The 14620-nt window shown below is 36.8% G+C and overlaps 1 protein-coding gene and 1 long non-coding RNA gene across 13 annotated transcripts in view; one reads left to right on the plus strand and one right to left on the minus strand.

Annotated features, from left to right (window-relative positions):
• DNM1L (dynamin 1L) overlaps positions 1-14620 on the minus strand; it is a 60028-nt gene that overhangs the window by 10377 nt on the left and 35031 nt on the right. For all 12 annotated transcript variants that reach the window (XM_086401371.1, XM_086401369.1, XM_086401368.1 and 9 more), the window contains 7 exons: positions 8911-9073; positions 8398-8518; positions 5740-5871; positions 4357-4563; positions 919-1039; positions 541-696; positions 220-309 (listed from right to left, as the gene is read on the minus strand). In XM_086401371.1, coding sequence (XP_086257497.1) covers positions 220-309; positions 541-696; positions 919-1039; positions 4357-4563; positions 5740-5871; positions 8398-8518; positions 8911-9073 — 990 coding nt within the window. The remainder of the gene's footprint in view (positions 1-219; positions 310-540; positions 697-918; positions 1040-4356; positions 4564-5739; positions 5872-8397; positions 8519-8910; positions 9074-14620) is intronic.
• On the plus strand, positions 187-3123 carry LOC147372487 (uncharacterized). The gene is made up of 2 exons (XR_015164103.1): positions 187-324; positions 1319-3123. It is a non-coding gene; the product is annotated as an uncharacterized LOC147372487 (long non-coding RNA).

A 14620-nucleotide genomic window follows, 5' to 3' on the forward strand; every position in this document is an offset into this window, starting at 1 on the left:
CTTCTGCTGGCTATTTTTAGGAAAATGTGGCTGCAGGCTAACAATGACTAAAATATGAGGAAAAATGCTTTTTATACCAGAACTACTGAAGTTTCCTTCGAAATAAGACTGAAATTCATTTTTCTTTTTGATACACTGGGAAACTATGCCTAAATTCATGAAGTATACAAAATGATTTTATTAACAGTGACTACAATGATTTATGAAGTAACAGCTCACCATTTCATTTGTAACAGGCAACCGTTTACGAAGAAGACAAGTCACTACTTCAACTATGGCATCATGAAGTTTAGGGAACCGCAACAACTCCTATAAATGATGGAAGTAAGAAACAGTCTGTTTGGTTTGAAGGAAAACTAATCACTGAAATACTAAACCAGATTTGGAAGCTATATTTAACTATACTATTTCAAATATCACTTTTAGATAAGGAACTAAAATTTTAACTTTAAGCCCATCTTCTGTATTTCCTCCTGCCCCTTGAAATCATCAGCTCATGTCTTTTACTACCTAATAGAAACCTGTTACATTTCTCAGTACCTGTGTACTGTAATTGCTACAGTGTTGAATGATCCTTTGCATTTCTTCATGAACCAGTTCCACACAACGGAGGCTGGGCTCTTCCAGACGTTTGATCTGCCGTTTGACCAATAACTCAAATGAAACTTCAGGCACAAACAAAGCAGGACGAGGACCCTAAAAACATAAGATTTTGAGCTCTTATAGCTACATATAATTTTGGTTCTTCCCTAAGGTTAAAATAAATCACATTTTTTGGTATTTTTTCATGAAAAGTACTTCCTAATTTCAAGAATAAGAGCAAAATAACAAACTGTACCATTCATTAAAAAATATATATGGATTAAAAAATAATCTTTAACCTCATTTCAAAACATTCTAAAAGTTAACCATACTCACAGTTGCATTTCTAATGGCAGTCAAAATGTCAATAGTGTTAAGGCCACCAAGAGGGTCAACAGATTCTAAGGTTCGCCCAAAAGTCTCATGGAAAATATAACATATTCGAGCACCACCACATCTGAAAGTCAATGAAATATATGATTTCTAGTATTACTAAAAGGAAAGACACTACAAACTAGAAGTCTTTCTGTAAGCATTAAGATGACAGACAACTACCTTTAGACCATTTCCATGTATTCTCAACTGTATTATGAACCAATTACTCTAATCTTTTTAATGGGGAGTCATTTCACAAAAGGCATTCATATATGCATGCACGCGTGCACACACAGAGTAAACTGTACTGTCAGAAAACATCAGTTAACTAAGAACAACTAAACATTTTTCTCTGCTCTAGTTTTCAACTAGACCACACGCTCCTTAAGGATATTTTCCAGTGGTCATGTATGGATGTGAGAGTTGGACTATAAGGAAAGCTGAGCGCAGAATTGATGCTTTTGAACTGTGGTGTTGCAGAAGACTCTTGAGAGTCCCTTGGACTGCAAGGAGATCCAACCAGTCCATCTAAAGGAGATTAGTCCGGGGTGTTCACTGGAAGAACTGATGCTGAAGCTGAAACTCCAATACTTTGGCCACCTGATGCAAAGAGCTGACTCATTTGAAAAGACGCTGATGCTGGGAAAGATTGAGGGCAGGAGGAGAAGGGGACGACAGAGGATGAGATGGTTAGATGGCATCACCAACACAATGGACATGGGTTTGGGTGAACTCCGGGAGCTGGTGATGGACAGGGAGGCTTGGAATGCTGCGGTTCATGGGGTCTCAAGGAGTCAGACACAACTGAGCGACTGAACTAACTAATTTCTATTTATTCACAATCTAGAGTAGAGATCAGCAAACTTTTTCTATGAAAGGCCAGTTAAATACTTTTAGACTTTTCAGGCCTTTGTCACAATTCACCAATTCTGCCACTGAGCACAAAAGCAACCACAGACTGTATGTAAACAAATAAGCATAGCTATGTTCCTGTAAACTTACACACACTAAAATTTGAACTTTACATATACACTACATAAAAAATTCTTTGAATTTTTTTTCAACCATTTAAAAAACGTAAAAATGTTTCTTAGCCAATGGGCTTATCCCTGCTTTAAACAAATTAAATCTCTAGGCCTACATACTGGATACCTTGTGTTTCCTGTCTTAATGACTAGAAATCCTGGTATTATCTTTTATTTTTTTCATTCAAGTCCAGTTGAAACTTTACAAATATGATATATCCCCCCACATCATTTGTTCTTCTCTATTTTCCATCACTATTCACTACTTTCTTACAGTAGCCTAGGCAGAAGGTACCAGCCTAACATTATACTAAGTGAAATAACCCAGACAGAAAAGGACAAATATTGTATGAGTCTCCTTATATGAAATAACTAGAATAGGGAAATTCACATAGGCAGAAAGTAAGTCAGAGGTTACCATGGGCTAGGAGAAGAGAGGAAGACAGGTATCACTGTTTATTTGATACAGAGTTTCTATTTGGGATGATGAAAAATCTTGGAAATAGATACTATTTGATGGTTGTACAATATTGTGAATATACTTAATAGTATGTATTATACTTTAAAATAGTTAAAATTACCAGTAACTAGTCGCTCTGCCTCCAACCTTTACCTTCTCCAAATAGTTTCCATAATGACCAGAATTACCCTTCTAAAGTGGGGAACTCCTGTGACCAAAAATGTTTTCATTTTTTTATAGTAGGAAGCTCTTCAAATTCTGACATATTACACTTTCCACAGTCTTGTTCTTATTAGACATCTTTCCTCCCTTACTTCCTGTTACATCCCATCACTGTACCTGCCATTCTCCAAATTCCCCCTGAACTATTCTTTGCTATTCCAAAGCCTAAAATACCCTTCTACTTACTGCTTACAGCCTTCCCCATATTCTATTCACAGCCCAACCCAAATGCATTCTTAACTATGGAGCTCTCCAGTCCTTGAAAGAGATATAAATGGTCTCTCTTCAATGTTCTAATGAGGCTTGATTAGATAATTACAAAGATATAAATATTCTATGGAGTTAACTCACACAGAAGGCTACCAGGGTCACATAAAGTACACAGAACTGTACACCCACACACACACATGAAGTGTAATTGGTGAAATCTGAATAAACTTTGTGGATTGTACCAATGTCCATTTTCTTGCTTTGTTATTGTACTACAGATATGCAGGATGTCAGTGCTGGGGGAGGTGGGGTGAAGGGTGAATGGGACCTCTCTGTACATTAATCTGTAACTTGCTAGAAATCTAGTTATTTTTCAAAATTAAAAGGCTTTTTAAAGGTGAGAGTTCAGAGAAATATATTCTTATATATTGCTACTAGTAAAACAATACAATCTACTACTAATATCCCAGGTGGCACTAGTAGTAAAGAACCTGCCTGCCAATGCAGGAGGATGTTAGAGACCTCCTAACATGTTGGAGGACGTTAGAGATCTAGGTTTGATCCCTGGGTCAGGATGATCTCCTGGAGGTAGGCATGGCAACCCACTCCAGTATTGTTGCCTGGAAAATCCCCTGGACAGAGGAGCCTGGTGGACTACAGTCCAGAGTCGCAAAGAGCAAGACACGACTGAAGCAACTTAGCATGCACTACTAATACAGCAATGATAAAAGACTTTGAGGATGTGATATATCTTTTGATCTAGTAATTCTACTTCTAGAAATTTACCCTAAGAATTTACTTGGATACATGCTCCAAAGATAGTCCATCACAACATTGTATATATTTGTGTATAACTGAAAGCAAACTATCAAGAGTAGGGGACTCATTGAACAAGTCTAAAAAGTAAACTACTATGTAAATCTTAAGGTTGAAAATACAAATATGCAATTTCTACTAGTTGTTTGTGACAAGTTGATTTAAAGAAATGATTCTGTAGCATCTGATTTTTAAAGATGTGTATTATAGGCATTTATGTTTTATAAATACATAGAAAAATGTCTAGATTAATGCCAAAGTAACAGGGATTATTTCTGGATGATGGAATTTAAAGGAATTTATCCTTACACTTTACACTTTTTACTTATCTGCATTTTTTTATTTTTTCATGAACAATGTTGTTGTCCATATTAAAGAAACAAACTTTTTTAAATTAGAAAATGTTATACTTATCAATTAAAGTCTTGTTTTTTAAAAAAAACCTGAAACTTTACCATGTTTTACATATTTTTACATATTTTATAAAGCATTTTACATACCTATCAGATATCGTTCATAATTTCTACAAAATGATATTCCTGTTTTACAGATAATAAATCATAATCAGATAATCTCAAAGTCACTGTAACAAAAGATCTGTATCTTTCTTCTTTATCTAACCTAGCAATCCAGGTAGCCAAATCCATAGAGAAATTTCTTACTTACAGCTCTGACGTTTCAATATATTTTGCAGTTCCTTCAATAGTATTACAATATTCTGTGGCAAATTTGGTAATAAGCTGGAGTAAAGTAGCACTTTTATCATCCACAGGTTCACCATAGCTATTTAGAAGAGACTGATATTGAGCAGCTAGAACATTTATTCTCGTTTTCAACTCTGGTAAGCAATCTCTGATGTGATGCATCAGTAACCTAACAAAGGTTAGAAAGGAAGAATTTTAAAGTAAAATTGTGTATTTTGAAGATCCAAGCAGCTCAAATTTTAAAAATGCAAATAATGGGGAACCCTGTCAAACAAGTTGTCTTGGCAGGAAATAATGCAATTTTAGACTAGACATAAATATTTAGTCTGAAAAAAAAAATGACATGAAGGAAACTGTCTTGTTAAAATACCTTTTAAATTTACCTTCAATCCAATAAATGGTAACAACTGATAGAGAAATATAAATTAAAAAAAAATTTTCTCTATTACTACAATTACCTTAAAGAAAGTAAGCTACACAATCTAATTATACCTACATTATTTTGGTTTCTGACTTATCTTTTACAATAGGTACCCAGCACAGTGAAAATCAATCTTGTTAAGATCCATGTCCATCCACCTTTAATTTATTTAGGGAATAAGCAAAGACACAGACACGATTTAGCAACTGAATGACAACAATAGAAGGAAATAGCTTTCACTTAAGTTGTTTATAAATCATCTAGAAAGCTCTTCTAATCCCTTGAATGATCTAATACCATCAGTGGGTATTAAGAATTCAAGGTATACAGCTTACATCCTTTTTATGAACAGGACTAGAAGACATCCTAATTAGGACATGATTATGTGAAAATTATAAATTTTAATTCAGTTCCTGAAATGGAACTGAAGTCAACTGCCATCTATTTCTATCATTAAGTACAATGACTGTAAATAATTTCATGATTAATGTATTTTAAAAATCACTTGCACATTCCTAGAATACATGATGATTTAATCCTGACTACCTCAATAAAAGGGTTTCCCAGGTGGCACACTAGTGGTAAAGAAACCACCTGCCAACGCAAGAGATGGAAGTTTGATCCCTGGGTTGGGAAGAACACATGGAGTAAGGAATGGCAACCCCCTCCAATATTCCTGCTGGGAAAATTCCTGGACAGAGGAGCCAGGCAGGCTACAGTCCATGGGGCTGCAATGAGTCAGACATACCTGAACACACCTCAATAAAAATAAATACATTATAAGAACCTACTGTACAAGAAACAAAAAGTGAAATTTTATAGACAAGCACATTATAAAAATGTAAGGAACTGATCATCAAAGGTCTCAGATACCTACTGGCAAACCAAAAACATCTCATTTTCCAAAAGGTAAAAAAATGTTACCTGTTTAAAGTCCGGGCAAGATACTTTGTTCCGTTTCTATTAGCCAGAGATGGGTATTTCTTTTGAAGGAAAGCATATTCATCGCGGATTGAATCAGTTACACTCTTCTTATTGTTAATATCTAGCTGACTCCTAAGGTTGAAAAATAACAAAACTGTTTCAACTAAAGTAAACTGTGGTATTAAGTACTTTGGCAACACCTGCTGGATCATGGAAAAAAGCAAAAAGTTCCAGAAGAACATGTTTCTGCTTTACTGACTATTCCAAAGCCTTTGACTGTGTGGATCACCACAAACTGTGGAAAATTCTTAAACAGATGGGAATATCAGACCACCTGACCTCTTGAGAAATCTATATGCAGGTCAGGAAGCAACTGTCAGAACTGGACGTGGAACAACAAACTGGCTCCAGATAGGAAAAGGAGTATGTCAAGGCTGTATATTGTCACCCTGATTATTTAACTTATATGCAGAGTACATCATGAGAAACGTGCTGGATGAAGCACAAGCTGGAATCAAGATTGCCAGAAGAAATATCAATAACCTCAGATATGCAGATGACACCACTCCTATGGCAGAAAGTGAAGAATTAAAGAGCCTCTTAATGAAAGTAAAAGAGGAGAGTAAAAAAGTTGGCTTAAAGCTCAACATTCAGAAAACTAAGATCATGGCATCCAGTCCCATCACTTCATGGCAAATAGATGGGGAAACAGTAGAAACAGTGTCTGACTTTGTTTTTTTGAGCTCCAAAATCACTGCAGATGGTGACTGCAGACATGACATTAAAAGACACTTACTCCTAAGGAAGAAAGTTATGACCAGCCTGGACAGCATATTAAAAAGCAAAGACATTACTTTGCCAACAAAGGTCCGTCTAGTCAAGGCTATGGTTTTTCCAGTAGTCATGTATGGATATGAGTGTTGGACTATAAAGAAAGCTCAGCACCGAAGAATTGATGCTTTTCAACCGTGGTGTTGGAGAAGACTCTTGAGAGCCCCTTGGACTGCAAGGAGATCCAACCAGTCCATCTAAAGGAGATCAGTCCTGAGTTCATTGGAAGGACTGATGCAGAAGCTGCAACTCCAATACTTTGGCCACCTCATGCGAAGAGCTGATTCATTTGAAAAGACCCTGATGTTGGAAAAGATTGAAGGCAGGAAGAGAAGGGGATGACAGAGGATGAGATGGTTGGATGGCATCACTGACTCAATGGACATGAGTTTGGGTGAACTCTGGGAGTTGGTGATGGACAGGAAAGCCTGGCGTGCTGTAGTCTATGGGGTCGCAGAGTCGGACACAACTGAGCAACTGAACTGGACTGAAGTAGTTCGGGTGGTGAGGAGGATGACAATGATAGCCTAAAATTGATGATGATGGCACCAGGAACTGTCTATAATGCTTGACGTGATCTGTTTTATTTAATTCTCCAAACAATTCCATGCAATAGGTATTGTCTCATTTTATAACAAAGTAAGGAAGGCCCAGAGAGATTAATTTACCCAAGGTCACATATTAAGTAATTCAGCCAAGATTCAAACTGTGTGACTTTTAAGTAAGCAATGTTTGAATAACATAGGCCACATTATTACCATTAACCACAGTCAAAAGCAGTACTCTTAAGTAACAGGTAAAAATACATGTGTCTTAATCAACTGTGTATTTTATCCATGGATAAGAAACTAAATTGGAGAGCAGCCATCTACAAATACAACACTTTTATAACACTTGCTTGCCTTGAAAAGAGATAATGGGAATTAAAAAAAAAAAACAAAAACAGTAGGGGTGAGGGAGAAAGACGTGTGATTAGAAGCAGACAAGTATAAAGACATCAATTAGTAACATTTTCATTTTAAAAGGTTTGAGACCAAAGATGTTAGGAATCATTTAAACCCACATTACACCTAGTTTGTGGATGAACTGGGAGTAGAACCTTGACCTCATGACAGTTTCAGTGCTTCCTATTTTATAAAGGTTTTGGACTAAGATCTTCATTTGAATCTGGCTCTGCTTTCACCAGCCATGTGACTTTGGTAAATGTATCACTTAGTAAGTTTCCTGACTGTAAAACAGACTAATATAATAGCTCTCAGGTAGGTTGGGAAGGTTCAAAGAGATACTATTTGCAAATTTCTCACAGTAGAGTGTCTAAAACATAAGTTGACACTCAATAGTAATCAGTTTCCTGTCCATAATTTTTAATTTCAGCTACCTTTTGGTATTATTAGGATACCTTTAATAAAATGTCTCCCAAGTCACATCCCGGCAATTGCATAGAATCATTAATGCTAGGGGTTACATCGATCTATTAAAATACTACCACCTTAAAAAACTCTTTCTTGACTGGATGTAAACTAAATAATACTTTTTTCTAATACAGTGCGCTCATCATACATAACATAATAGGGATTTTTTTTTTTTAAGCCTAGCCATTAAATTTTTTCCATTTTGTGGCACTGCTTACTTCATAAACATTTTCTGTTTAAAACTATCTACAGGGGGTTTTAGTGAATCTCTTTTCTTCCTTTAGAGCAATGAATTCTTTAACAATACCAAGATTATAGTAAAATGGGAAAATATAGGGATAGTATCACATTTCAGACTCAGTCAAAAACTTTAGGTTTGCTTTGAAATGAGAACGCTGTGATCTTGATTGCTCACCTGTTAACTACTCCAATTATTCCCAGTTTGACCGGTATAACCCTTCCCATCAATACATCCATGGCATCAGTACCTGCATCCATGAGATCAAGTTTAGTGATTACAGCTAGGGTTCTGCGACCTGGTAAATGCAAAAATGAAAAGAAATGACCCATTAAATTAAGCTTTTAAGTATTAATAAAGGAAAATCCTACTCTATAATCCCACCTAACGTTACCTCTGCCATCATTTTGGTAATGTTTTTCTAACCTTTGCTTACAAATACTTTTCTAAACTAATTTTAATCATGTTTAATTTTAAAACTTTTTCACATATAATTTTTATTAGCTATTTTTGCCTAGCCTGTATAGCAATTTATCCATTTCCATCAAAATTTCTATTTGATACTGTAAGTAAAATAGAAAAGCATTATTAGCTAGAGATACTCCTTTTAAAAATTATAAACTCCTCTCTTGAGGGCAGATTCACCTCTGTTAACCAAACACCTCATTAAAAATTAATATCCATCCTTACCATCTGGATCTACCTCTCTTGAAATTTTAAGTGCCTCTGATGTTGCCATATCTGTATTAGCAGCAGTGACAGCGAGGATAATGGAATTTGGATTACTGATGAACCGAAGGATGAGCTCTCTGATTTGAAGCTCAATATCTTTAGGTTGATCACCTACAGGCACCTGAACAAAACACAGATGATCAAGGAACAGGTAATAAAAATCAACTCAGCTTTTTTCCCCCATTTAATGCACAGAATATAGGTGTTACTCCATTTACAGATAATTAAAATGAATTTATATACTTCAATGTACATACGAATTTGGTAATATGTATAAGTCTCAAAAATGTAACTCCTGCAAATATTAAATATCTGCCATGTTAAGGATTGGTCAGTGTTAACTGTCTAGAGACAAATTCATTCATTCACTCAATTAGCAAATATTTATTGACAACCTACTATATTTCAGGTACTATTCCATATATCAGATTATATCACAGTAGTGAATAAGACAAAGACCAAATTTCCTGCCTTCACTGAGTTTTAGTGATACCAAAGAGGTAATAAACACTTATATACATAGTATCTAGGTGGTGGTAAGACTATGGAAAAAATAAAGAACAAGAGGCTAAGGAATACTTAGGTTAAAGCTTATACTTTAAACTATTATTTTAAATTGGATTATGCTTTTAAATTGAGTAATCAGGGAGACCTCACCAAGGCAATGACATTTAAGAGAATGACTGCAAACTGAAAGAGATAAGGGAGAGGTACAGGCAGCTATCTGGGGGATGAGCACTTGAACACAATGGCAGAAGACTGACTGGAGCAAAAGGAATTAGAAGAGTAATAAGAGAGAGGTCAAGGAGATACTTTAGATCTCTTTAAGAACATAAGCTTTTACTCTGAGTGAAATGGGAAGCCTCTAGAAAGATTCTGAGCCAAAGAATGACACAGTCTTATTTTCACTTTAACAGTATCACTCTGGCTGCTTAGTTAATAAATTATGAGGAAGATGTTTTAGGAGACTATGGTGGTAATCCAGCTGAGATGACAGTGGCTAGCTCAGGATGGTAGCTATAAATTTGTAAGACATGACAGAGTTCCAGATATACAGGCACACTTTGTTTTATTTAATTTTTCAGATTTTTCATTTTTTACATGTTGAAGTTTGTGTCAACGAGAAAGTCTATTGGAGCCAATTTTTCCAATAGCATTTGCTCACTCTGTGCCTCTGTATCACATTTTAGTAGTTCTTGAAATATTTCAAACCCTCCACCATCAGAAAGATGACATCCAACTCACTGAAGGTTCAGATGGTTAGCATTTTTTTTAGAAATAAAGTATTTTTTTAACTAAGGTATGTACATTGCTTTATTAGACATAATGCTGTTACACACCTAACAGACTACAGTTGATCCTTGAATAACACAGGGTTAAGGAGCACTGACCCCTTCACATACTTGAAAATCTGCTTCTGACTCCCCAAAAACTTAACTACAAATATCTTCTTGTTGACTAGAAGCCTTATACCAACATAGGCAATATATATATATTTTATATGTATTATATACTGTATTCTTACAATAAAGAAAATGGTAAGAAAATTGTAAGGAAAATACATTTACAGTATGTACTCTGTCAATGCTTAAGTTTATGTCATCTGTTTACAAGATATCTCATCTATGAGTACCTACATCAATACTGTCTTATGATACAAAACACTGTTAGTTGTTATACATTACTGACACTAAATACAAAAAATGAAAAGATAATGTGAAAGAGAAATTCATATTTATTTAAAGATATAACAATTCATGCATTGATAATGAAGTAGCAATAAGATTGCTTTATGATAGCCTAGTATAATTGAAATGATTGCTTCACAGTAGCCTAGAATATGCAGCAAAGAATGAATCATTATAAAATGTTTATAGATTCCAATGTTGAAGTCATATTCATAATACCACACAGAAACCAATTACCTGTGATGATAGGCTGATATGCAGTTTCTCCAATTGTAAGTGAAGGCATACTGTACAGTAATATAATTCTTTGAAAGCAAAGTTACAAAATAGTAAAAAAAAAAAAAAAAACGCCTAACACATTATTTTATATTAAAATATCACTCCATTATGCCTATGTAGGGCTTTCCTGGTGGTTCAGACAGTAAAGAATCCACCTGCAATGCAGGAGACCTGGTTTGATCCCTGGGTTCGGACACCTGGTGAAGGGCATGGCAACCCACTTTAGCATTCTTGCCTGGAGAATCCCCATGGAGAGAGGAGCCTCGCGGGCTACAGTCCATGGGGTTGCAAAGAGTCAGATGCAAATGAGCGACTAAGCACATGCCTATGTAAGGATACGCTATTCACTTCAATACAAGTCTTGTACATAATGTTCTACATGAGTACTTAGGCAATGATGACACAGATGACATAAAAACACAGTTCTTCCCATATAGTTACTACATTTCACAAGAAGACACATACAACAGAACTCATGATTATTTGCTATTTGTTAAGTGGAAGTGGATCACCCTCGTCTTCACATCAAGTAGATAAAAGAAGAGGAGGAGCTGGTCTTGCTGTCTCAGGAGTAGCAGAGGCAGAAGTGGAGGAGGCCAAAGGGGAGGCAGGCGAGGTAGGCACAATCAGTGTAACTTGATGGAAATACATCATAATTTCTGTCTGATACTTTTTTTTCACTCCAAAAATGTTTCTGTATGGTTCCATTCCTTCTTCAACCAAATCAAAAGTAGTCTTGAATAACTGTAACTTTTCTCACAAAGTGCCTAATGTTATGTTTTCTGGTACAGTTTTTTAAATCTTCTTTCCCATCATCTGGGCTTCTCAGGTGGCTTAGCATTAAAGAATCTGCTTGCAATGCAGGAGACGCTGGTTCGATCCCTCAGTCAGGAAGATGCACTGGAGGAGGGAATGGAAACCCACTCCAGTATCCTTGCCTGAAGTATCCTATGGACAAAGGAGCCTGGTAGGCTACAGTCTATAAGATCACAAAGAGTTGGACACGACTGAAGTGACTGACCACACATGCACCCCCCTCATCTGGCACTGTTTCAGAAGCACTCATCTCCATCAAGTCGCCCTCTGTTAATTCCTCTCACATAGTGTCTGCTTTAGCTCTTGGATTTCTATGAGATCCATATCTTGAAAGCCTTCACCCATCTAACCCACTGTTTCTTTTTTGGTCATCTCCACAGTTGCTTTTATGATTTCCTTGATTGGTTCTGTTGTAAATCCTGAAGTCATACATAGCATCTGGACACAGTTTTCTCCAGCAGGAATTTATTATTTCAGGCTTCATGGCTTTCATGGCTTTTTCAATAACATCTTCAATAGTGTAATCCTTTCCAGACTTTCATGATGTTCTATCAGGGTTCTCTTCCACAGGAATGACAATCCTTTCTATACAGTTCCGTATGTAATGAGCCTTAAAGGTCCATATGACCCCTGATTTAGAGGGTGAATAAGGGACACTGTGTTTGGGGGCAAGTAGACCACTTCAACACCTGTGCCCTGGAGCACTGTCTAATACCAAAAGAACTTTAAGTCAGTCCATTACTAGAAAGATACCTCCTGCCTTCAGGGACAAAGCACTGATGGAACCAATCCAGAAAAAGGGTTATCTGTGTCCAGGCCTTCTTGTTGAGCAACCAAAAGACTGGCAGCTGGTGTTTAATCTTTTGCCTTCAAGGATCGAGGGTTAGCAGCTTTATAGATAAGGGCAGTCCCAATCATAAACCCCCTGCATTTGCACAGAATAGTAGAGCTGGCCTATCCCTTCCTTCCTTGAATTCTGGTGTTCGCTTCTCTTCCTTACTAATAAATGTCCTTTGTGGCATTTTTTTCCAGAATAGGGCACTTTCATCTGCATTAACATTAAAAACCTATTCAGGCAGATATCCTTTCTCCTTAATGATTTTCTTAATAGCATCTGAGACCTCATCTGCTGCCTCCTATTAACTTGACTTTTTTAAAGCAAAACTTTCTTTTTTTTAAATTTTATTTAATTTTTAAACTTTACATAATTGTATTAGTTTTGCCAAATATCAAAATGAATCCACCACAGGTATACATGTGTTCCCCATCCTGAACCCTCCTCCCTCCTCCCTCCCCATACCATCCCTCTGGGTCGTCCCAGTGCACTAGCCCCAAGCATCCAGTATCATGCATTGAACCTGGACTGGCATCTCGTTTCATACATGATATTTTACATGTTTCAATGCCATTCTCTCAAATCTTCCCACCCTCTCCCTCTCCCACAGAGTCCATAAGACTGTTCTATACATCACTGTCTCTTTTGCTGTCTCGTACACAGGGTTATTGTTACCACCTTTCTAAATTCCATATCTATGCATTAGTATACTGTATTGGTGTTTTTCCTTCTGGCTTACTTCACTCTGTATAATAGGCTCCAGTTTCATCCACCTCATTAGAACTGATTCAAATGTATTCTTTTTAATGGCTGAGTAATACTCCATTGTGTATATGTACCACAGCTTTCTTATCCATTCATCTGCTAATGGACATCTAGGTTGCTTCCATGTCCTGGCTATTATAAACAGTGCTGCGATGAACATTGGGGTACACGTGTCTCCTTCCCTTCTGGTTTCCTCAGTGTGTATGCCCAGCAGTGGGATTGCTGGATCATAAGGCAGTTCTATTTCCAGTTTTTTAAGGAATCTCCACACTGTTCTCCATAGTGGCTGTACTAGTTTACATTCCCACCAACAGTGTAAGAGGGTTCCCTTTCCTCCACACCCTCTCCAGCATTTATTGCTTGTAGACTTTTGGATGGCAGCCATTCTGACTGGTGTGAAATAGTACCTCATAGTGGTTTTGATTTGCATTTCTCTGATAATGAGTGATGTTGAGCATATCCTTTGCTGGCAATATATAATCCAGCTTTAGATCATTCACCTTCCTGTTGCTTTAAGTTGTCATATACTGAATATGTTTTTTCTCAAATCATGTTAGTCTACAGATATGCCTTTCCTATAGAAATCCTATACTCAGATAAAAGCTGAAATTTCAATAAAAAGGCATTTAACATAAAGTGCAAGGTTTTCATGCTTCCTGGCATAGCTGCAGCATTGCCTTCATGAATTTCCTTTTTCAGAATGCTTCTTAAGCTGGATTCATTCATCTTGAAATGGTGGGCAACCACAGCTGCAGGCCTCAATCTACAGAGTAGATTAAGCATTTTAACTTCCTGTAATGTCATGACTTCTCTCTGCTTGTTGGAAGCACTTCCAACATCACTAGTGGCACTTCATATGGGTCTCATGGTGTTATTCAGGGTTTACAGTATTACACTAAACACAATGAAAAAATGCAAGAACCCCAATTCAGTTCAGTTCAGTTACTCAGTGACGTCCGACTTGTGACCCCATGGACTGCAGCACCCCAGGCTTCCCTGTCCATTACCAACTCCCAGAGCTTGCTCAAACTTACGTCCTTCGAGTCAGTGATAGTATCCAATGATCATACCCTCTGTTGTTCCCTTCTCCTCCTGCCTTCAATCTTTCCAGCATCAGGGTCTTTTCCAAGGAGTCAGTTCTTTGCATCAGGTGGCCAAAGTATTAGAGTTTCAGCTTCAGCATCAGTACTTTAAATGAATATTCAGGACTGATTTCCTTTAGGATTGACTGATTTGATCCCCTGGCAGTCCAAGGGACTCTCAAGAGTCCTCTACAACACCACAG

The sequence above is a fragment of the Bos grunniens genome, chromosome 5, assembly GCF_055505025.1.
Source record: "Bos grunniens cultivar Pamir isolate PY7600 chromosome 5, Bosgru_T2T1.0, whole genome shotgun sequence".
NCBI classification, from domain to species: Eukaryota; Metazoa; Chordata; class Mammalia; order Artiodactyla; family Bovidae; genus Bos; species Bos grunniens.